A 23,923-nucleotide genomic window follows, 5' to 3' on the forward strand; every position below is an offset into this window, starting at 1 on the left:
ATAAAAAAATATTTATTCTAAAACAAACAAATAACTTTTAGAAAATATTATTTTTTAGTAATTTCAAATTTATAAGAATATTATTTTGTTTATTCAACAGTCCCATTGGGTAGTATATTTTAAATCTTATTTTGGTTATAACAAGAAGAATGTTATTTGTTTTTATTATTATTATTATTCATTTACTTCTTTTATTTTGTATTTTTTTTTCTCTTAATTAATTTGTACTAAAAGAATGTTATTTTACACATATAATTTTATCAGAGAATATTCTATTTTAAATCTCTTTCTTATTTTATTTGAATTTTGTTCTTTTGTTTAAGAAGGATTTTATTTTGTAATTAACTTGTATTTATAGTATCATTTTATGTACCTAATATTTCCAGAAGACATACATTTTCATTTCATTCTTATTATTTCATTAGCCTTTTCTTTTTTTCTTCTTATTTTATCTCTTTTTTTTTTTTCTTTTAAGAAGTTAACATTTCAAATTTTTTTTTGTTATCTCTTGTACTTGTTTTCACAAAACTTATATTGTACCCAGAAACCTGAATAATTTGAATTGCTCAATGAGACACTGTAGTCTCAGAGCATAATGGCTTATTTTAAAATTGTAAATAATCAAGAATAATAAAATCTCTCTCTCTCTCTCTCCATATTTATTTGTTCTATTCTGTCTCACCCTATACATCAAATAGAAACAGTAAGATAACAAGAAGCCCCAACCAAGTTCCTGATCCACTATCTTATTAGATTCTCTCAACCACTCATCTTATGATAAGTTCAAAGGTTTATGCCATATCCTTTAGGCTGAAGGTGAAGTGTCAAGGATAAGAGATTGTTAGGATTTATTTCATTTACATAATTATGTTTATTATTAATTTTAATATTGCTCATATGGACGAACTTTTTAATCTTGAAAAAAAGAAAAATTATGCAAACAAAGCAAGGTAAAACAAAAAAATCCTCATTCAATTATAAAAATATTTGAAATTATTACTCATATTTTTGTAGTCAACTTAATTATTCATTAAACTTAGAAATAACAGAATAGTTTTATGTTTATGCTTAGTGTATTTTAAACCCTACCCAGAACCACAATGGAAGTAGGTGGTAATTTTAATTTAATTTTTTTTCTCAGAATTTTATTAATTCATTCATTAATTTTTTTCATTTTTGTTCATTGTTTTTAATAATGAACCTTATACCTACCAACCGGATGCATTATTCATTTTGTGGTGTCTTAAAATCCCACCACTTGTTAGTTTTGTAAGCTCACGTGTGGTAAATGGTTCCTCATTCACAGTATTTAATGAACAATGAGGAATTATAAATACTTGAATTAATTTATATTAAATACAGTTTTTTGCATGAATAAATGATGGTTTATGAACAACATAATAACAAAAGAATTTCAATTTAACATTTTTTTTTTTTTATTTATCTTAAAAAGTCTCCTTCCTATATTAAAATGTATTTAATCATTATTTTGTTTTTTTAGGTGGGCTATTACATTTATAGATAAAAATGATCCTGTGAAAAGGTGAGATTGTTTTATATTATTTAGTTCTTTGCTTATTGGATTGTTTTAACTTAATATTTGAGATCATAGTTTACTGTGTACGTTATTGAGTTTTTGTGGTAGGCAAAAATTGATTGTGCATTGTCTTGAAAATGGCAAATTTAAAGGCTTTAAAATGTAGGACCCAGTACATTCTCATCTGGATCTTGATGTCCACAATTTTAAATTAATTAATCAAATATTTTAAAACAAACTCTTCTGGTTTCAATTTGCTATCTTACCATTGTCAGAGTTTTTAAAACACCTACATTTTTGAATCACTATCAGTCAGCTTGTAGTAAGAATTTAGGTGTAGGAAGTATGCCTCATAATTCTCTTCGTTTTGAATATACAGTGATGATTTTTTTTTTTTACCAGTTTTTGTTGACAGTTAAGTTACCACTTGTGGAAAATTATGTTATGTGAATTTTTTATTTCATGTTTATGATATTCATCTTATGAAAATAAGTTTCCTTATATTGCAGGACCAAGGATTGTCCTTATTTTGGTAATACGATTGCTGGGAGCTCGAAAGAAGAACATTTACAGTGGATGGCTGCAATGTTGGTTGGACAATATCACCATTCTGACTTGCTATTAAATCCATTACTAATATAAATGTTCCTCTTTCTTTATTTATCTGTAAATTATTGTAATTTTTGCATTGTGGATCCAGTTCATGTAGTAATATCTATGGCTTATGTAGTAACTAACTTTTGTACTTTAGCTTTCATTTTTTATCATTATTTTATGAATTATAACATTTTCAGTTTAAATTATTATTTTTATAAATTAGGACTTATTTCTGTATTATATTATTATAATGGCTTTCAGGGATGTCAGCTTTATTCCATGAAGGGCCAGAAATTAATTTTTAAAGAAAATAGGTAAAATTAATTCCATGTTCTTTGAGTGTCTTTTCCTTGTTTACTGATTAAATTTATTAGCTTTTCCTATGTATGTGATTGGTTCCTAAATCTTGCCTTTTAATTGTTAAATATTAATCATTGAAAGAAATAGAACAATTTGTATCAGTATTATAGTCTTTATGTTTAGGGGATACAAAGTGATTCAGATGTTTTGTATTAGTGTTTTTAATGATTTACCTAGTCATTTTGACTTCCATTGAATGGATTTTAAATGTCATTAAATTCATATTATTTCTAAATTAAATGCACTTTTTATGAAATTAAATTTATATTAATATCTATAAATTAATATAAATATTATGTTTGTTTTAATTAAGTATAATTTTTATACTGGTTTTATTTTAAATTGTTAATTTTATATATATTTACATATATTTTAGTTACCAAAATTAGTATTTATCATATTTTAAGCAATATATATTTATATCCCATTTTATGCATTTTTAATATTTTGTACTTACCCTCTTAACTTGGATAAGTAGTTCTAATTATGTACTTCTTTAAATAAGAATGTGTGATATAATGAATTTCAATAAAATGTGCGATATGTTTATGTATATATTGAGTTACCATTAAATTATTTACAGTTAACTACCTGGTTTATTTTTTCCTGTGACTAATATTAAAATGATCATTGGAGGCAATAACGAAAGTCAAACATAGCAGATATAAGCAATTTACTCTGTCAGCAATATTGTTGATATCCATTTTGATGGTAGGAGAGAATCCATACATAAGGCATTCATATTGCTCCATATTAATGGAGCTATTCATTACTATTCATGTGAAAAAAAGTGAAATATCTAATCAATGCTCATTTTGGTGCTATCAAATACTATATATTTAATCTACCTCTAAATTATTTGTTTGGGTTATTATTACTTATTTTGCATGTTCTTCTCGAGGGAGCTCTCAGAAATTTCACCAATCTAGACTAAACCAAATACGGGTTAAGTTCAATTTCTTAAATATTTCTTTTTAATCCTCTACCTATTTCAAACAGTACTGATTATACTGTCAGCTGGTTCTTGAGATTTTGCTGCCTAAGGTGAGCACAGCATCTTATCACTAGGGCAATTCTGTTATGACCCATTTATTTATAATTTTTTTATTTAAAGTGAAATCATTGTTTTAGTTTTTCTGAAAGCTGTAGGTATTTCCTTATTTTTCCATCATAATCTCCTGAATGTTATCTTCATTGAGAACCACTTATTCACTAATAGTATCTGCTTGTTTATTATCTATTATCAGCCCCTATATGTTAATTTATTATAAATAGTTAATGTTTTCTTGTTTAAAACCACTGTACAATTCACTGGGGTCTTTTATTTATTTTCTTTAGTTTACCCTCTTTCTGGCCATGTCTAACATATAGGGAAGGAGGGTTTATTCATCATTTTATCGAATCAAAGTCTTGCAAAGTCAAACTGTCGAGTCCATCAAAAGTGCTTCAGTAAGAGGTTGTCAAGCTGACACTTCAACACACTCACCTCCAACAACCTCCATTCACAGGGGTCGTATGACTTAATCTAGTTAATGGGTTTAAAGTATTCAGCTTTGGTTGATTATTTTCTTTTATTTGATCTCTCTAGGTATCCCTTCCCTACACACCTAAAGTAATGTGTGGTATTGAGTCAATTCAATCCAATATATATAGTTTACATTTTAGTACTTTTTTTACCTGAATTATTCATGTGCTCAGATCACATTTTATCAAATGCTTCATATGATATACTTAAATTTTTATTGGATGCGGTCTTTTATCATAATATGTATTATCTATCATGATATGAATGTAAAATATTGCTTTGAATGAAACTTTTGATGATATTACAGGATTTGAATTATTTTAAAATTTATACTTTACAAAGTTCTGGCCTTGAATGTAATAAAATAATGATTAATACATGTAATCAGGTGGAAACCTGAGACAATAATCCTCCATAAACTTGAAAATGATGTAGATGAGATTACAGGCTTTGATTCTTTCAGAATTGTGATTATAATTCATATAAAATTAAGTCTTTTACTTATCTTTAAATTTCACATTAAATTCCAATATTTCATGAGGTGATATGAACAACGGGATATACTTTGCTTTTGTCTGTTCGACTCAGATTTTGTCCATCATGTGTTTCATGACAGGCTGTGTGACCTAAGTGGGTCACCATTTTTTTACTAGCTGATTTTTTCTTGTCTTTCATTTTTTTTTTCTAATTTGTGTCATTAATTTTTTATTTATTAAAACAATAAGTTTTCTATTAAATAAATAAATATGGCCTTAATGTCACCGTAAAGTAATTTTATTAGAATATTGAACTGTTAATTCTAATATAACATATTTTTGTAATACATTCCTGGTTCCAAGTAAAGCAGACTACTTGACTCGACTTTATTTTTTCAAAAATAGAAATCCTTATAAAATAAGATAATAGTTTACTATCATTAGTAAATGGATTTTATTGAAAAAAAATCTGAATCATACTTTTTTTTTTTTTATGAAAGTAAAATATTACTGTGTGTGTTCTTGGAGGTTTGAAAATCAGTATAGATTTTCTTAAGAAACCAACTAAAATCATTGTAGAAAAACTAATGAATGAATGATAATGATTTAGATTTTATCAATGATCATTGTCAGCAGTTTCTTATTCTCATTAATTTCAAACTGATCAGCATTTGTAGATATTAGCAGAACATAACTGTAAAAATGTTGATATATTTCTTGATATGTCTGTGGTATAATATAAGAACAACCAATAATAAAATTTCTCACTTTCCCTGAAGATTTATTTAAAATCAACTTGTGCCTTTGAATGAATATATGTGGCAATTTCAACAACTTCCATTGTTATTTGATTCTGTTCTTGTATATAAAACATAATTTTTTTTTACCAATAAATTTTGAGCAGAGATTTTCTCGTTGTATTAAGCATCAGGTATAGTAATGGAAAATAATTCTCCAAGATGTATGTCCTCCTTTAAAAAAAATCTTGTTAACATAAATTAAATTATTTTGTATTTTTTAAATTTTTAGACCAGAGTTTAAAATTCATATTTCCAATTATAAAAACTTAGATTGTAAAGGGAAAAAAAATTCAACTCCTTTAATGGTTTTCAATGTTCTATTTTCATTGATGTGACTTTCAAAAAGTGCATCATGTCATTAGTTGTGTCAACTTCCCAAGTTACATTTCTGGTAGTTCAAAACTAAAAATAAATTATGATATTTAATTAATACTTTATTAATGTTCATAAATACTTAAAATTGAATAGCTACCAAAGTCCTATTTCTAATGTCCTGTAGCTGAAAACCAAAAGAATAAGTTTTTACTACTAGTTAATTTAATCAATTAAATATTGCAAAATAAAACCTATTTAGAAATATTATTTTTGCATCAATCACACCAGAAAAAAAAGAAAAGAAATTTGTATATATCTTAATACAAGCTGCAAGTTGAACACCAGGCCTTTTTGAAATGCACAGATCTGCATAAAGTTATCAGAGCACATGTTTTACAAATGCTGATGGTGATTTTTTTTTGGTATATTTTATGATGTTTTTCTGTATAAAGGCAGATAGAAAATATAATCTCCTATTTACTAGTAAAGGCTGAGGTGGAAATGTCACAATGGTGACCTCTTTGTTTTTTATTTTATTTGGTAATTTTTCTTCCATTACTTACCATCACTAAGAGACAATATTTTTTTTTTAATTTGTATTGTATTATGTATACTACTTCGATTTTTTAAAATTCATAAATATAATTGTTTTGTTTTTATAATTTTTAATTATAAAAGCTCTAAAAACCATAAAACTTTTTTTCATAATTAGGATCATAATTTTATTACATAAATTAGTAACTTTTTAATGATGGAATGATTTTTGTGTAGGATTTTATCCTTAATTATTCTTACTTTGATTTCTTTTTTTTTTTAATTATTTAAAGAACATGTTTCAATAAATTTTTTATGCAGAATTGAAAGTTATTGAAAAGAAAATGGATGCATTAAGTTTGTAGTTATTTTATCTAACTGCAAAAAGTTCAGGAAAAAAAATTTATGTATCATAAGATAAGTCAGAAATTATTCTATCAAACCAATACAGATTAAGCTGAATACCTTTATTTCCAATGGTTTAAAATTGATAATTAAAAATTAAAATACATTACAATAAAATGAAAATTTCAAAGAACTAATTTTATTTCTTTATTACATTTGCAGTTGGCATTGCTACAGCTGAATATGGTAAGGATTTACTTACTTCATACCCTTAAATTAATGTTATGGATAAAAAAATATTTTTTGGGTTAGATCTATCAGTAAATTTTTTTTATAAAATAACCTTGATATGTGTATAGGTGTGTGTTTGTATGATTAATATATGTCTTCTTGGTTAGATGACTTGATAATAAAGTCTAAAGGTTTTTCCTCAATACTTTCTTCTAATATTTATCAGTCTATTTACTCAAGCAAATAGATAACTATCAAATAAATATAATGAAAAATGCAGACTAAATGTACAGAATTAATAGTTGAACATAGTATTATTAGATTAATATGTGTTAATAATAGTGTTATTATTATCCTAACGTAATTTTGATTATCTCAATATATATATCCCACATTTTGATCTAACTGTATCTACTTGAAAGTAAACAGTGCCATGGTCCAAAAGCAATAGATCAGTTTGAAGGCTGAAAGTACGATTGAAAAATTAAAAAATCTACTATGTAGATAAGTTCATTATTATCTATATTTCTAGGTTTAAGAATAATTTTTTTCCTTATCTCCTTATTTCCTTTTTGGGAGAATCATGTTTTATGTATTCCAAATCTGATTAGGCATTTTTGTAATATGTGCTGAAGAAAATGCGTTTTCCATCCATAAGCGAAAATAGTGCACAAAATATGATAAAATAGGTAAGGGACAAACTAAATACTATCCTGCATAATTTTGTGGATTTAGGGAGGGTTTTATGACAAAAGACAAAGAGTATGTTTCATACCGAACGCCGACACCCGACTGAGCTCAGAACAAAGAAAAGCCAAGCTGTCCCATGTCCGAAGCAGTGTTACCATCTACTATTTTATTTACAAATCAAATAATAAAACTTAATTTCTAAAACACACAATCCTGGAAAATTTCATTAAGATTTCATTTGTTTTATGTCATAAATATAAAATGCAAATGAAAATTTTTATTCTGTGGACTTTAATTTTTTTTCATATCCTGCATGAATACAAAGCTTTCTCACTACCGAAGGCAGTGAGGAAGCAAAATATAAGCTGAAAATTTAAGCTGGTTATGGAGAGTTCATTTCTTTCAGCATTTTTTTTTTTCTTCCAGTGACAATTAGCCACCTCTTATGGCCCATTTGCATAGAATGAGCTGAGTTGGGTTGTTTCCAGGGCAGAACTATTGTTTTATTTTGTATGGTATTCTATAAAAGTGCTTGTGAATTTCAGTCAAAATTAAATTATGTCCAAATGATTGTTCAAAGAAATTGAGTTAAAGGATTGATAGTCTATATATGAACTGAAATGGTATAATATTTTTTTTTTTATTCAATAATCTACATTTTTCATTCAGAGGACTAGACCACAAAGTTTCTAAAAACTCTTTCTGAGGTACAACATTATTAATTTGAGCCACTAAACCTTTCTTTTTTGATCAGTTAAAAATGAATATTTTATCTACAGGCTGGAAACCTGGTACGCAATATAATTATAATGTCAGAGGAAGAACTGTTACTGGACTCAACCAGATTGCAAACCAATTTACTGGAATACTAATGCATGCAAAGCTGAATATTCAAGCCAAGTCTGATTCTACACTCAGTCTTCAAGTAAGTGATATACTGCTAATCCACTAATCCACTGCTAATCCAAGAATATAGCTAGAGAATCCTATTTATATTTCTTTTTTCTTCCAGATCACAGGAGCTAAATATGCTGAGATACATAGAAATCTCAGCAATGGTTGGGATACACACATTCCAGATGAATCACTTAATTATATTAAACTATCTTTACATAATGGTCCATTTGAGCTTTACCTTGATGATGGCATTGTAAGAAATACAGTAAACCTTTAACTAATGAATTGGCTAATGGTTGGTGCTCAAGGTTTATATTTTTAATTTCAGATTAAAGAATTGACTGTGGATCAAAGTCTTCCAACTTGGGAATTAAATATTCTAAAGAGCATTGTTTCGTTACTACAAGTTGATGTTCAAGGAGGAAATGTCATACAATCTCAAATGAATCAGATTCAAAATTCTGATATAAGCATCAGTAATTATAAAACTATGGAGGTCAGTAAAAATTTATAATTATATAATATATTTATTATATAATTATAAATATATAATTATTATTTCAAGGAATAAATAACGATAATACTTCTTTGAAACGTCAATATATATTTTAATGTTTAAAAATATAATGTTTTTTCTGTTGTTATAAAACAAATCTAAGTTTGTGGTTCATTGGCTAATACTTTACAGATTAAATTATATTGTGTTAAAAGACTATTTCAAGTTAAAATATTTTAACTATTTCTTTGTTTACTAGAATCAGAACTATGTAACATTGGTTATGAATTCAGTTCCCAGTACTGATTCCTATCAATTCCAAATGAGGAAAACTTGTAATATCTTTTTGACCGATTCAATGTTTCCATATAGTTTACAGGTAGAGAAAAGCCCTTAGTCCTCATTATAGGCAACCATTGGAGAACTGGCAACTCTATCCGAAACTGGCTACCTTCCATTTCAACTTGAATACGGTTTAAGCTTCTCTAATCCAATTGTTTAATGGTGTATTTTTGGTACTCTGGATTGGAATTTTCCATCTTTCTGAATGTGGTTTGCTACTTTATTAAGTTTTTTGTTTTCCATTTTGCAGAATTGAATGGAAGTTCTTGGTGATCATGCTTAAATGCATATGTTGTTGGAAGTTCACATAGAATTTGCTCATTTTCCGTTAATACTGACCATCCTAATTTATCATTCAATTTGGGGACATATTTATCCCATTTTTTTCCCCGAAATGTAGATGAAAATAAAGTTGGGATCCAATTGAAAGCAACAACTCTTCTGCTTCTTCCCATATAACATTTAGCTTTGTGTCTTAATACTGCTAAGCAGCCAAATAATATACAAATGCTTAGTGGTAAATAATGTTCGTCCCTGTCAATGGCTGAGTTATTATCTGTTGAAAGCAGTTATTCCTAGAGTTACATTTCTCTCTCTTGACCGATATTACATCATAAAAGTGATGTAGTAATGCTCTTAACTTAGAAACATATTTTATGCAGAGATATATTCTTTGAGGATAGCATTTTTATTTTTGCTTAAGATTTTCATTGAGTAAGAATACCAAAGATTTATTTCTAGGGACCGCTTCGAAATAAATACAGAATTATACTGGTGGGAATTGAACCCACAATGTTCTGAACCACATATATCCTGTGACCCTTGCATCAATGTGCTTGACCATCATGTTCTCTTCTCTAGATTGTGAATGATGGTAAAAATATCCCTCGGAACCATCTTGTAATGTCAGAATGTAGGTAAGAATGAGATATAAGTGAATATAGAGAAGATAGGATAGAAGAGTACCAACTTAAAGGGTAATAGTCTTTTGATGAGAACCAGTCTCCAGACATTATAAAGGATAATGTGATGCTAGTAGAATGTACCAGTCTCCTGAACTAGAGGGTACAAGCCTGAAGGGAACCAGTCAGGGAACCTTAGAACTTTAGGGAGTAAGGAAGGGAAGGTGGAAAGATGTTGAGAAGTATTAGATCCAAAAAATACCTTTTGACCAAGTGGAGATATCCTGGTAAACCTCTGAAGGGACTCAGAAGGAACCCATGCCTTGTCTAGGCAGAGCGATTTATAGCGATTATGGTCTAAGTTTAAATGTTACGACTTCGAATGTCTTTGAGGAGGCACTTGTTCACTGAGTGGGTTCCTGTTAGCTATAGAGCTCGTGACTATGTGTTGTTACTCTTTCATATTAATCAAGGCTGTGATTTGATCTTTTCCCTTCAATTTTCTGGAGATCTTATTCATTCTCAAATATGATTATGATTACTATAAATTTAATACATATATTTATATTGGCCCACTGATTATGAAAATAAACATGGATATTACTATTTAATCATGGATTTATAATTTTTAAATATATTTTCAGGATTCAGTAAATGGAGTCTATGAAACAATTTATGATATTTCTGAAATCCCAGAATATATCTTACAGAGCCGACCTGAGATGTTACCTTTACCTCATTTACTAGGTAATGGCAAGGTATTCGAAATTGTCAAAAATAAAAACTTTTCTAATAGTGATCGACATGTTTTGTACCATTCTGGATTAGATAGCCAAACTAATTGGAAACCTGGCTCCAACCAGATGGGAAACTTTCTTACTGTAAGTTAGAACTACATCTTGATTTATCAATCTTGAAATGACATATTTTAAATGCTATTTCCTTTTTTTAGCGTACATCCATTAGCCAGATAATAGTTTCAGGGAATCTTAAACAGTACACTATACAATCTTCAACTACAACTGATAAGATAATTGTTGCTCCTCATTTATATAATAAACAAAGAGGAATGGTTGGAAGCAGATTTAATCTCACTCTTGAATCTGTCAATTCAATAAAATTACCTTTTCCTGTTGTAAGTAACCCAAGACGAATAAGGAATTTGGTCTATGAGTATAATCTCAATGCTCCCAAAAGTAAAGACATGCGAAAGAATATGAAAGAAGGAATATCTGATTACAACCTTGATGGAAGGATTGACTTGCATTCTTTCTATACTTCATCATCCAAAGACTTTATGGATTCAAACGAGTTAAATTATTTATCTATCTCAAAATTATCAGAAGCATCACCTTTGAATTATGTTACTTTTACTGATAAAGGAAAAAGCAAAAATGATGTTTTAAATAGTACTCGAAATATTATTAAACTTGCTCATGAAATTGGCCAAGGAATAGTTTCTCCAAATGCCTTGACTGGAGAGCAAACCTTACATAAATTCTCTTTGTTAGTTCGCTTAACTAGAACCATGTCAACTGAACAGTTGAAGGAAGTTTCTGAAACTCTTTATTACCCCTATTTGAAGGCCATGAAAGCTAACAGTATAGAAATTGTCCATAACTATCAGACTTGGTAATTTATTTAATACATAATACAAGATATTTTATGAGTCAATTATAAGCTAAGCCAACTGATATTTGACAGGATATCTTTCCGTGATGCTGTAGGTCAATCTGGGACTGGACCTGCCCTTATGACTATCCGAGACTGGATTAGTTCCAACAAAATTGTTGGAGAAGAAGCATCTCATCTAATTATGTCCTTATCTGAATCACCCAAATATCCGACAAATGATTATATTAACTATTTCTTTGTAAGTATTAGTATCATCAATAGTGATACAGTTTTTCTATTTAATTGATGTATGTAAGTACAAATACATATACTTTTTTTTTTAGGACATGTTGAACGATGAAGTAATCCAGAATCATGTTTCATTAAGAACAAGTGTAGTTCTCTCATTTACTGAGTTAGTTCGCAAAGCAATTGTTGATCCAAGAGCCACTCAAAAGAATTATCCTGCACTTGTCTTAGAGTCAGTTAAAATGAAAAATGACAGTGCAATAATTGAAAAATATGTCACTTATTTTCAACAGCAATTGCATGAATCTGTACTGCAGAAGAATTCTGTTAATATTCAATTGTATATTCGAGCATTGAACAATATAGCTCATCCATATACCCTCAAAGTATTCAAACCTTACCTTGAAGGAAAAGCCCTAATTTCTAGATTCCAAAGATTTACAATCATTGCATCCATGGACAAAATTGTTAAACTTTATCCTAATCTAGTTCGGACAGTATTGTTTAGAATCTATAACAACATGGCTGACACCCCGGAAATTCGGACAGCAGCTGTAATGCAGTTAATAAAAACGAATCCTCCAGTTCTTATGCTTCAATCAATGGCACAGCAGACTAATTTTGATGAAAACAAACAGGTCAATGCTGCTGTGAAGTCAGCTATAGAAAGCACTGCCAAGCAGGAAGTCAACCAATACAATAAAGATATGTAAGTTGTAATTGACCTATATAATATGTTTTGTTTCTAGCTTTAAATTATTTTATTTTCATGATTAGAGGGCATTTAATTTAATTTGTTTATTTATCCAGGTTACTTCTCAATCTTTTTCTTCTACCAAACCCTAATTATGGGTGCTTTATTTTTTATGTCTGTTACCTTTCAAATCCTAATTTTAGTGGTTTTTCCAGGGAACGATTGGATTTATCTTTGGTATATTTGCTATCCATGGATGTATATGAATTGCAATTATAACAAAGATAAACAAAAAATAAAAACATGGCATAAATTGGCAACTTATGCTATGATGATAATGTAACCATAGTAAACTCAAATAAATAAATCAAAATACATAAAGAAATACACTGTTTATTTATATTGTTTAAATTATTATATTTGGCATTTAGTAATTTTTATAATTTTTAAATAGCACTTGTACGAAGATTTGAACTAAAACAATTTTTTCTGGCGAGCTTGATACTATTCTTGCCTGTGTGAATTCTATCAGAATATTACATATATATACATATTTTTCTATTTTTTAGAAAAATATAAATAATAAAAATAAAAGTTTTAAAAAAAACTTAAACATTAAGTTACATTGAAGATATATTATCATCATGTCATAAGTTGACAATTTATATCAGGTTTTTATTTTTTGTTTATATTTACTATGTAAACGACATAATATAATAATAAAATAAATGCATTTGACTACAATTTTTATTATTTCATAAAATAAGACATGTAATGACAAAATGAAATTTTAAATTAATAGTGGAGTTTATTATTAATTCAGTTTAGAAATATTTGAATATATGAGAAAAACATCAGTTATTTATATAAGAAATGACTTTTCTCTTACAATTTACAAGAACAATTTAAAATTTGAACATAAATTAAACATGAAGTTACACAATATAAAATCTTCAATATTAGTATTTACGACATATACTTGGTTGCGGTATATTTCAATTGACGTTCACTCCTTGTTGAGATGGACTTCCTTGTAATGTTCTTTGTAATTAGTTTTATTCAAAAATTATTTCATTTATTTGATCATGATCACTATAAAACAATTCACAGTTTATTTATATTGTTTGAATCATTGTACATGTCATTTAGTGATTTTTGCAATTATTAAATAAAACATACACTGAGATTTGAATTAAAATATTTTTCTTTGGCGAGACTGATACAAGTATTGCCTATGTAAATTTTCAGAAAGAACTGACAAAGAAACAAGTCTTCTCTTCATGAATCATCAGAAGGAACTGACTTGATCTCTTCTTTCAGTGCCTAGCACCAGTCAGAAACATAACACAATAAAAGTTTTATTTTTATTTTTTAATTGTCACTTTGCTGTCTCTTTATGTTTAAAAATAATTGCTAGTTAGTTTTTAAATCTTCAAAAACTTAATCAACTTTGTATATGTAAAATAACACTGTAAGTGTTATTTTATTGTTGTTGTAATGTTGCTTTATTGCTGTTATATGTATCCTTAATTACAAGTGCATGGTAATTGGTAAATATTAATCAATTTTTTTAATATTTTTATAATGTTCACATTTAATACTTCAATTTCTAATGTCTCTGTTCTATTAATAGTAAAAGTTAACACTTTTTGATTTTATTTGACAAGAAGCGTGAAATATCACTACAATATATATTGTTCATTTAGAACAAATGCCACAATATGGAAAAGTGGAATTTTACAAGAGAAGCATTTAAAGTTTGCCAATTTAGATTTATTTCTGTCTGTCCCTTAACATGGATTGGTGAAATATCTTGTCAAATATTTTTTTACACACTACTTCTCACCTTGTTTGTACTCAAAATATTTAATTTTAATTTTTTATAATTTAATCATGAATTAGAAATATTTTTAGTTGTAGAAGCAAACCTAGAAATAAATTCTTATTTCACTAAATTCTGAAACTAAAAATCTGATATATTTTTCTTAAACTAATATTCAAGAATCGAAGATTTCTAAGGGGAAAAAAAGGAAAAGAATACTTGTTTATAAATAATGGCGATTTTGTTGGAAAGCTCATTTTAATAAATAATAAATAAATGAAATTAAAAACTTCATGTATGAATGTCATTTTTCAGAGTTCACAAAGCAAGAGCTGCTGTAAATATGCTGAATCCTGAAAATTATGGTTTACATTATTCAAGGAATTTTATAAATTCATTTATTGTAAAAGAACGAAACCTGGCCTATAAACATCATTTAGCTTACATCCAGGATGCCGATAACATATATCCTAGTTCATTTTTTTACAATTTGAAAAATAGTATTGGTGGATACAAACACAATTCACATGAAGTGAGTAATAAATGTAATTCAAACTTTTCATGAGGACTCAATAGTAATTTTAAAGAATTTTAAGTTATAATTAATTTTAGGTGAACTTTATGACATCAAGTACGAGCAAACTTATTGACCTGTTATATGATGGATTTTTTTGGTATAATAATGAGAAAAAAAAAAGAGAAAAGAAAATCAACTTATCAAATTCAAAATGGTCTCTACATAGTGTTTACAATTCTCTTAATTTTGAAAAAGAAGAAAATAAGCAACTGGAAGGTCATATTTTAGCTACCATACTGGGTGCAAAAAGATATTTTTCTTTCGATAATAATACCTTCAAAAATTTTCCAGATTGTTAGTTTCATTGATTTGTTATTATTTTCATGTATAGCCTATATATATATGTTATTCAAGATTTACTCTTTATCATGTTTCAGATGTTGCTGAAATTGTAACTACTACAATAAATAACAATAGGTTAAATTTTACAAAACTTTATAATCAGTACTCTATGGAAATTATGTTTCCAACAACTATGGGTTTTCCTTTCATTTATACTTTAGAAACTCCAACACTTGTTAATTTAGGTATTCAGTTGACTGGAGCTGGAGGCACTACACCACTTAGTAACCATTCCATTGAAAACTTAAGTGTTGCTGGAAACCAAAATCTTCTGTAAGATATTTACATAAATATTTCTTTCTTGTAATTCTTCAAGAAACTATTTAAATTAATTCATTAAATTATGAATGTATTAGATAATTTATAAAGATTATATAGAATTTAATTTGCATTTTAGTTATTCTACTCAAAAGGAAGGAAAAATAGGATTTATTACACCATATAATGGTAAAATGTACACAGCTAGTTTAGAAAGGAATATTCATTTAAATATTCCAGTAAAAATGGAAGTTAATTTGAACTTGAAAAATTCCAAAATTACTGCAAAATTGGAACCCATTGAAAAACATGAGACACAAAAGTTATTTGAATATAGCACTAGAGCATTCACATCAGTTGTAGATTCTAATAAGATTAATTCATTGATGACGAGAAAAGACACTCAGTTGGTTCAAAATGAACCTATTAAAATTGTTAGTATTCACTATTTTTATTTTTTATACTTCTCTTGTTCATACATTTTGAATTACTTGGTCTAATGTAAATATTTTGTTTTTTATTAAGGGTCAAAAAACATTTGGAAAAGAAAAATATGGTTTTTCTTTTGATATTAAAATGGAAACTGAAAAAACAAATCTGAACCTTAATTATATTTATAATCACCTTAAAGGTCATGATATGGTATCACTAGCATCATTTGTTGATCTTTTTGATGAAATAAGCTATAATAACTATTCAATTACATTTGATCCAAGAAAAAGTTGGTCTAAAAATATGGAAATATCCATTTCATATAACAAAACTGATAGTCTGCAAGAAAGTGTACACACAAAATCAGATTTTAGCTCACATAACAGAGAAACCCGTAAAGGTCCCAGCTTTGAAAACAAGAAATCTTATCAAAAAGAACTGTTTAAAAATGTTGCAGCTAACATAAAAGATGCTCAAACAAACTTAATTCAATTGAAAATGGGCTTTAAAGGCCTTTATGAAACTGAATATGAACTAATATTTGCTTCTTCTAACAGTTATAAATCAAATATTACACGAATTTTAGCTTTTATGAAGAATTCAACTACAACAAACATGGAACCCAAAACTTATGTGGTAAGTTTTCAAGATTTTTTTTTTTTATAATAAAGTAATTTATTCTTAACCAGCTCTTGACAAAGAAAAAGTTTATTTTATATTTATTATTGAATGTTATACAACTTATAAATTACAATTAATTTAGAAAAGCCTTCCTAGTTTTTCTCAAACACCTCTTTTTTTCCCTCTTCCTATTCACTTCCACCCACATAATTCTTTTTTATAAATATCTGTTATAAAATAATCATATTTCCCAAACCATTTAAAAATCCATTACTATTTCTAAATAATTCCTATGATTTTGTAATCCCATATCTCCTAGGATCTCCTTATTAACTTCCCCTAGTTCCTAGATTGTGGTAGACTGTTTGTTAAGCTCGGAACAAAACTGAAGATAAAGTTAATTTTATTGTTATTATGTTGTTTTCATTATTATAACTTGGTTTTGCACTAGAACTAAAAAATGTTTTTATTTTTTATCATTTGGTAACACCAGTGATAATGTTTAAAATACAATAATTTTTAATTTACAATCTAAAAATACCTCAATCATCTACTATTGCTTAAAATATTCCTCCTGATGACAAGTACAGACAGATTTTTTTTTTTTTTATTACCTTAAATTTATAGCAACTCAGTAAACAAGCTTATTTTAACTTGAGAAACATACAAATTAACATTTTCAATGAAATCCATTCTCCAGAGAATGCGATATTGTAATTCACATTTTTTCTTGAAATTCCTATTTTGTCATGTATAAATCTTATTTTTTTCCAGGGTGCTCTTGAATTAACTACAATAATGCCCAGAATCCCACTAGTAAAGCATGAAACTAGTTTAAACACTCTTTCTCCTTCAAAAGTTAAAGGAAGATTTGTTTTTGGTGAAAGACCACCTTATAAAAGTCAAATTATGTTGGAAGGTGACTTTCGTAGGAGCCAAGAAAGACTCAGTTATCTTCAGAAACATCCATTGGTAATTTTGTGTGAGAAGCAAATTCAAATGGGTTATAAAATCCAGTCTGCCTGCAGGAATGTTTCTCGCAGAATAAATTATCTTGATAAATATCAATTCAGGATTAACTATGAACAAATCCCAAATGATTTCAAGAATGTAGTGTATGCGGTTTATAGATACATAAATAATCTTTGGTATGATTATAATACTGAGGCTATAAACATCAAGGAAAATGGAGAAAATATAGATGTAGAAGTTAAGTTTGGCAAAAATCTTCTCTCAAGTAATTTATCTATTATTACACCTTACTTTTCAGACAAATATGTAAGTGTTCCAATTCATGAATGGATTCGTCCATTAGTTGTTCTGCACCCCCAATATAGCATGATGAGACGTTTAGGTCATAAAATCATGGTTGCACAGGAAGCCCGTAAGTATACAAACATATAATATTGAATCTATAAAAATTTAACCTCTGATTTTATTAAATAACTTATTATATTATATATTAAATAACTATCAATATGTGTTTAGTGGGTAACATTATATTTATTTATTAATTTTTTTTTTTAGCCACATGTGTATATGATAAAGATCAAATTACTACATTTGATAATAGGACGTATTATGTCAATTTAGGAGACAAATATCATATTTTAACACAGTATGTTTCTAAAAATAATGATTTTGAAGAAAATGAAAATGATGATGAATATTTTAGTATAATCACTGGCCAACGTTCTTTGCAATCATTGGTAACTTATTAAGACATATTTTTAGATTATTAAGATTATAAATATTTAACAAATCCTATTATTATTTGTAATGTTGTATGAGTTGGGTAAAAATTAGTTGCAATAAAACCATAACTAAAATTTTCATAGAAACAATGTTTATTTATTAAAAAACCATTTATAAATAGACAATGTATCCATGACAATTTAAGTTGTAATTTTAATTCTACTATATGATAATTTTAGCTATAATTTTATCACAACTACATAACCATTTTAGCAATAATTTTATTGAAACAAATTTGGCCCAACTTTGAATATTGTTATTATCATTAACACCATTATTACGATGATATTTTTGGATTTTATAGGACCTTAGTATAATAGTTGGAGATGATGTTCTAGAAGTAACACAGGGTGGTGATGGTTCTTTATTAAACTTGATTTATAATGGAAAACAAGTAGTCCCATCAGATGATATAAAAGAATTACACGACTACAGCGGAAGTGTTATTTTTAAAGTGTTGCCACTTTCAGAAGGTGCAGTGAAAATTATTGCTGAAAAGCATGGATTTGAAATAATTCATGATGGAAACCATTTAACCATCGAAGTTAGTAATAAATTCAGGAATAAGTTAAGAGGCCTTTGTGGCAATTTTGATGGAGAATTATATAACGAGTTTATAACTCCTCAAAATTGTATAGCAAGTGATAGGGAACAATTTATAGCAAGTTATGGGCTTTCTAACAAAAAAAATAATGGAGTGACAAAATACCCAAAGACAAGGAATAATGAATGCTATAGGAAAAAATATTTTTATGGAACAGTTGTCAATGAAGAAGAAGTTAATAAATATATTGATAAGAGGAGAAAAAAGAATTATGAAGAAACAATAAAGAAAAGATTGCTCAAAGAGATGATTGAATCATCAACTACTTATATTCCATGAAAAAGGCATGGTTTGCATTATATTTCAAACATAAGGAAAGTCAAAACATGTTATTTAAATACTGTTATGTATTTTATCAAGTATTACTCTTTTTCAATGGAAATATACTTATTTGATCATCAATAATTGTTTTTCTTTTCAATAAGAGGCCACAAAAGTGACCCACTTTGTTATTGATTTTTAAAGTTATATTTATATTTTTGAATAAAGTTCACCTCCAAGCTAATCGCTGTCAAATATTATTATAAATGATACCCTTATTCTTGTGTGGAGAGATCAGATGATTTTGGGTGTTTCACATGACTTGACTGTCTGAAAAGAAGATCAAGTACCCTGAAGCTTTTCTGAAGTTCACATGAAAATTATGTATAGCATATTTGGCCTAAAGGCATTAGGATTGTCATATTTGTCTTTTCTAGATTTTTATATTTAGCATAGGCTAAGCTTTATAAGGTAGAACTTTGAAGTTGTATGGAGTTGGTTCTAATGCTGGTATATCATTTTAAAGCTAGAAAGAGGTCATTTATAGTCGGTTTTGAGAAAAGTTAGCATATCTCTTATCTAAAAAGTAATCATTAGATCAACTTCTTCTTAAAAGTTTTTCCCAGCCTTTTTTGGTTTACTTATCTGAATGATTTATGATACTTTCTTATTAATACTTCATATGTCTGTTCTGAATAGCCTCCTTGAGAGGATTCTTTGCTTATTGAGTATCTCTATATACCATGAAACATTCCTGTTTGTAGTATTATTGTATGCTTTGTTGCTGGTAATGTATGAATTCATTACATCTTTTGTAAGTTTATTAAGTTATGCCAGATGTCGTGTTCAGACAGCATCTGAGAGGTATAAATGTAATAATTTATTTTTTTTTTTTCGGTAGGCTCTGCAGATCTTTGGTCGCCCAAATCAGCCCTTTCTATGCTTGCCTGACTTGGGCTATTATATTTGCTGCATGCAGCTTTTTCATATATTTGTTGATTCTGTTTATCCATCTGGTGTTCAGCCTCCCTCATGGTTTCTTGTCAACTATAGTGCCATTCATTGTTGTGTAGAGACGTCCTGAGGGATTACTTTGAGCCATATGTTCCACCTACCTTAATCTCCTTGCCTTCATATTATGAGATATTGAATGACCAGTCTCTTTAAATAAGTCACTGTTAGTTCTTCTCCTCCATACATTAAAGCTCTGATCTCAGATCACTCCTGTAATTGTACAGAGGACTTTTCTTTCAGTTCTCTCAATCATGCTTTCTATGATATCTGTTAGACCCCAGGTCTCGCAGCCACCTATCAAAGCTTGCTTTATCATGGCACTGTACACCCATAGTTTTAGATTTTTTGAGATTTTAGTATTCTTGGCTGAAAGAAGAAGGCTCTGTTATACCCTGGTTTATCTCAGTCTGTTGATCATTTAATGACAATATTGTGGAGTCAAGGCATCTGAAACTTTCTACTTTCGGAAACAATTTGTTATCCAGAGAGATCATGTCGTTAGGGTGAATGTTTCCGCTTACAATCTTTGCATGTCGAATTCCATTGCTTCTCTTATCTGAGTTTTTCCATGTCATCTTGGTTATTTTGTAGGACCACAATGTCATCTGTGTATGGTAGGATTTTATGTTTCATTCTGACTTGCACCTCACCATTTTTGAATGATGTTCTAATCACTTTTTCTAGGGCTAAGTTGAATAGTATTGGAAAGAGTTCATCTCCCTGTCTCTGACTTCAAGGACTTTAGATACTTCTCTCTGTATCTTTTATTTATTCTGCCTTACCCTGCCATGTGGGCAATACAAGTGTGAAGCTGCAGTTTGATCAACAATGACTGCAAATTTAACCATTTTGTTTTATTCCACATTGTTTGTTGTTCTCTTCCTATCCCACTTCTTCTCCTCCTCTGCTTCATGGCCTTCCAAGAAGCAGTCCTCTTTGCTGCAGGTTGAAGTGAGCAGGGCCAGCTGAACTTTTTCCACTTTTACACAAATGCTTGAAATACGGATTAATAAGCTGAGAGAAATCAGCTTATTAACAACTTTACCTTGTATCAGGAATCTGCATTTAGGATCATTTGTACATGTTTTTGTTAGTCTAACCAACTTCCCGGGGATCCCCAGCTCAGTCATAATCTTCCATGCAGTTTCTGTTAACAGTTATAGGCTGCTTTCAAAATTGACGGATAAGGTGCACTCATCCTAATCTACTTCCCAATTGTTTTTCTGAGTATCTGTTTTAGGAAGAAGATCTGGTCAAGGTTACCCTTTTCCCTCTTTGATGGTCACCTATTATATCCAATTTAGCAGGATATTGGTCATTATCTTTTAGCCACTGAAAAGAATGCTATACCTCTTTAATTTCCACAGTCACCTGGAGCCCTTCTTTAGGATAGAACAGATTAGGCTTGTGTTTCAGACCTCTGGTATCTTTTCCTCATCCCATTTTTTCTCAATTAGTTCTAATAGCTTGGCTTTTTTTAAAGGTTTTCCACCATCTTTGAACAGCTATATATACTTTATTTGAAGGTTCATTCTATGAACCTTAGAATAGATTTTTTTAACTAATAGAAAAATCAATACTGAACTAGTATACATATATAGTATAAAATAAACAATAAAAAGTGTAAATAAGGTGCATTTCACATTCTCAGTATTCAGTTAACTTTCAAAAATCTTAACTATTGATAAATTATATCAAATAATGAATTATATGGAAAAATCTAATCTCAAAGATATTTGTTATCTTGCTATGGCTCCTTGCAATTTGGAATCTTTGAGCTGTCACTATATGATACTAAGATTACATTTCTGACCTCCATTTTTTTTTTTTTCCTAAAGTCTTCCACTGAAAACCTGTACCCAAGTAAGAATGTCAAAATTTTTCCTTGGCCTTCTATGAAATAAATATTAATTGACCCAGGTGAGACTGGAACCCATAATTTTCTAAACCAAGCACTTGGGATCTGCATTCCAATGTGCTGGGACATCATGTCCTCCATATCATCATTTTTATTCCCAAACCATGGTTCATTCAACCTAATCAACCTTCCTTGAGAATATCAAAATCATTAATAATTTTGATTTCCCCTATGAAAATTTAGTCTCAACTCATGTTCATATTATTTCTTCCTCTGAGTCTATTTGCATTTGTGGTTTGACAATATAGCATTCCACCCTTCCTTATTTTCGTTGTAGGCTCTGTGGTACACAGGAACAGAAATAATGTACACTGACATTTTTATTCTTTTAATCTTGTCATATAATAGGTTAGGTTCTTGGGTTGAAATAACATCCTGAGTTATAAAATTCTGCTGGAACAAACCATATGCTACTGTGCAGTTTTGGAGGTTGATCTGCAACAACTCAGTCACTTATATTATTATTATGCATTGAGCATTAGAGTATGCCTCTGAATGGAGGACACATTTTTTAGTACTTTTGAAGAGACCTCCAGATCCACTCTCTCCAACATCTGATGCTAATGTGTCTGGAGTGGTTTGAGGGCTATAGGGGGAGAACGGCCCAATTCAGCTATTACAATTTTTCAGGGGAATAAATTTTCTAAAACAAAGTCCTAAACATTTTGTTAAAATTCTTTTTTCGTGATTAAATCATGAGAATAATTATAAAGTAGTATGGAATACTTCTAAACTTTAAAAAATAGAAAAAAAGTGGAGCTTGAGTAGCCAAACTACTTGTGTACAGGATAAAAACGACTTAAATAGCTGATTAGTGTTATTAATGGCACAGACTTTCCCCTTCTCTAAATAGGCGATTCCACGAGGCTCAAATAATGTCGTGTAATTTCGAAAAACCCAAAATAGACAAAAATCATGTTGACATTTTTAATTTGAATAAATATTATTCTCATTCATAGCGTAATTTAAGGCAAATTAAGCAAGCCATTGCTTAGCCCTGTACACTTTTTTTTCAGCACTGCTTTAAGCTAAGAAGTAGTTTTTCCCTTGTTTTGACTTCATTTATCTGTAAGCCATGAAAAATCTATTAATATCGATTATCATCTCTTTCACGAAAAAACAGTGATTTAAGCCGTTCTCCTGTAGGCTTCATTTGGTAATTTAAAAAAATAGCTTCATTTTCCGGTCAAAATTCGGAATTCTGGGATCATAAGGAACAGACTGCAACACAATATAGAGTTATAATTACTTTTTTGTGCCCCAAATGTCAATTTGTTGGAGTGAGGAAGAATAGCTTAGCTGCTGACTTTAGTTGGAATGCCGCATGTTTCCTTTTGGAATCGTTTCTGGATTCGTTGGATTCTGCTTTGGCAGACGCATGTGACCGAACCACGGTGATTTAACCAATTTAAATTAAAAATGTAGTAACTATTACTTTAACATTGACTGATTAGTTAAACAACTAACTGCGATGGAATGTTAGAAGTCATAAGTAATGTTCTTAAACAGATTCAGCCTACAATAGGGGTATTCATGATGTTGTGTCAAATGTTAAATGTTTTATCAAGTTAAATGTTATAACTATAAGATTGTGAGCAGCCCTATTTGAAGTCATGTTAAGGGGCCTCTACATGTTGGCCGAGCCATGGCGAACTCAGACATACACGAGCATGTGGATGGGTGGCTTGGCTCGGTTGGCCTAGGCTCGTTGCCGA

The 23,923-nt window shown here is 28.9% G+C and overlaps 2 protein-coding genes across 2 annotated transcripts in view; both read left to right on the plus strand.

Moving 5' to 3' along the window:
• The window catches only part of RhoGAP15B (RhoGAP_ARAP and RA_ARAPs domain-containing protein RhoGAP15B), a 28,448-nt gene extending 25,531 nt beyond the window's left edge, over positions 1-2,917 (plus strand). Inside the window, exons 11-12 of the mRNA XM_014415033.3 lie at positions 1,502-1,543; positions 2,047-2,917. Of these exons, the coding sequence (XP_014270519.1) occupies positions 1,502-1,543; positions 2,047-2,179 (175 nt within the window). The 3' untranslated portion in view covers positions 2,180-2,917. The remainder of the gene's footprint in view (positions 1-1,501; positions 1,544-2,046) is intronic.
• A 3,178-nt stretch (positions 2,918-6,095) lies between these two features.
• Positions 6,096-19,520, plus strand: LOC106677213 (vitellogenin). Its single transcript, XM_014414994.1, has 17 exons — positions 6,096-6,150; positions 6,712-6,735; positions 8,190-8,335; positions 8,423-8,560; positions 8,636-8,803; positions 10,692-10,928; positions 11,000-11,679; positions 11,752-11,920; positions 12,006-12,619; positions 14,742-14,958; positions 15,039-15,297; positions 15,381-15,618; positions 15,743-16,037; positions 16,129-16,671; positions 17,431-18,040; positions 18,184-18,365; positions 18,716-19,520. Exons 1-17 carry the CDS (start codon positions 6,120-6,122, stop codon positions 19,292-19,294), a joined length of 5,130 nt encoding a protein of 1,709 aa, XP_014270480.1. The 5' UTR covers positions 6,096-6,119; the 3' UTR covers positions 19,295-19,520.
• The last annotated feature ends 4,403 nt before the right edge of the window (positions 19,521-23,923 follow it).

This window comes from Halyomorpha halys, unplaced genomic scaffold (assembly GCF_000696795.3).
Source record: "Halyomorpha halys isolate HHAL.00 unplaced genomic scaffold, Hhal_1.1 Scaffold91.1, whole genome shotgun sequence".
In the NCBI taxonomy this organism is placed as follows: domain Eukaryota; kingdom Metazoa; phylum Arthropoda; class Insecta; order Hemiptera; family Pentatomidae; genus Halyomorpha; species Halyomorpha halys.

Excerpts from the sequence above, each read along its gene's own strand:
- LOC106677213 (XM_014414994.1), top strand. The coding sequence starts at position 6,120 with ATGGTGACCTCTTTGTTTTTTATTTTATTTG. Across the intron at positions 8,804-10,691 it reads GTAATTATAAAACTATGGAG|GATTCAGTAAATGGAGTCTA; the intron begins GTCAGTAAAAAT and ends ATATATTTTCAG. Across the intron at positions 10,929-10,999 it reads AGATGGGAAACTTTCTTACT|CGTACATCCATTAGCCAGAT; the intron begins GTAAGTTAGAAC and ends TCCTTTTTTTAG.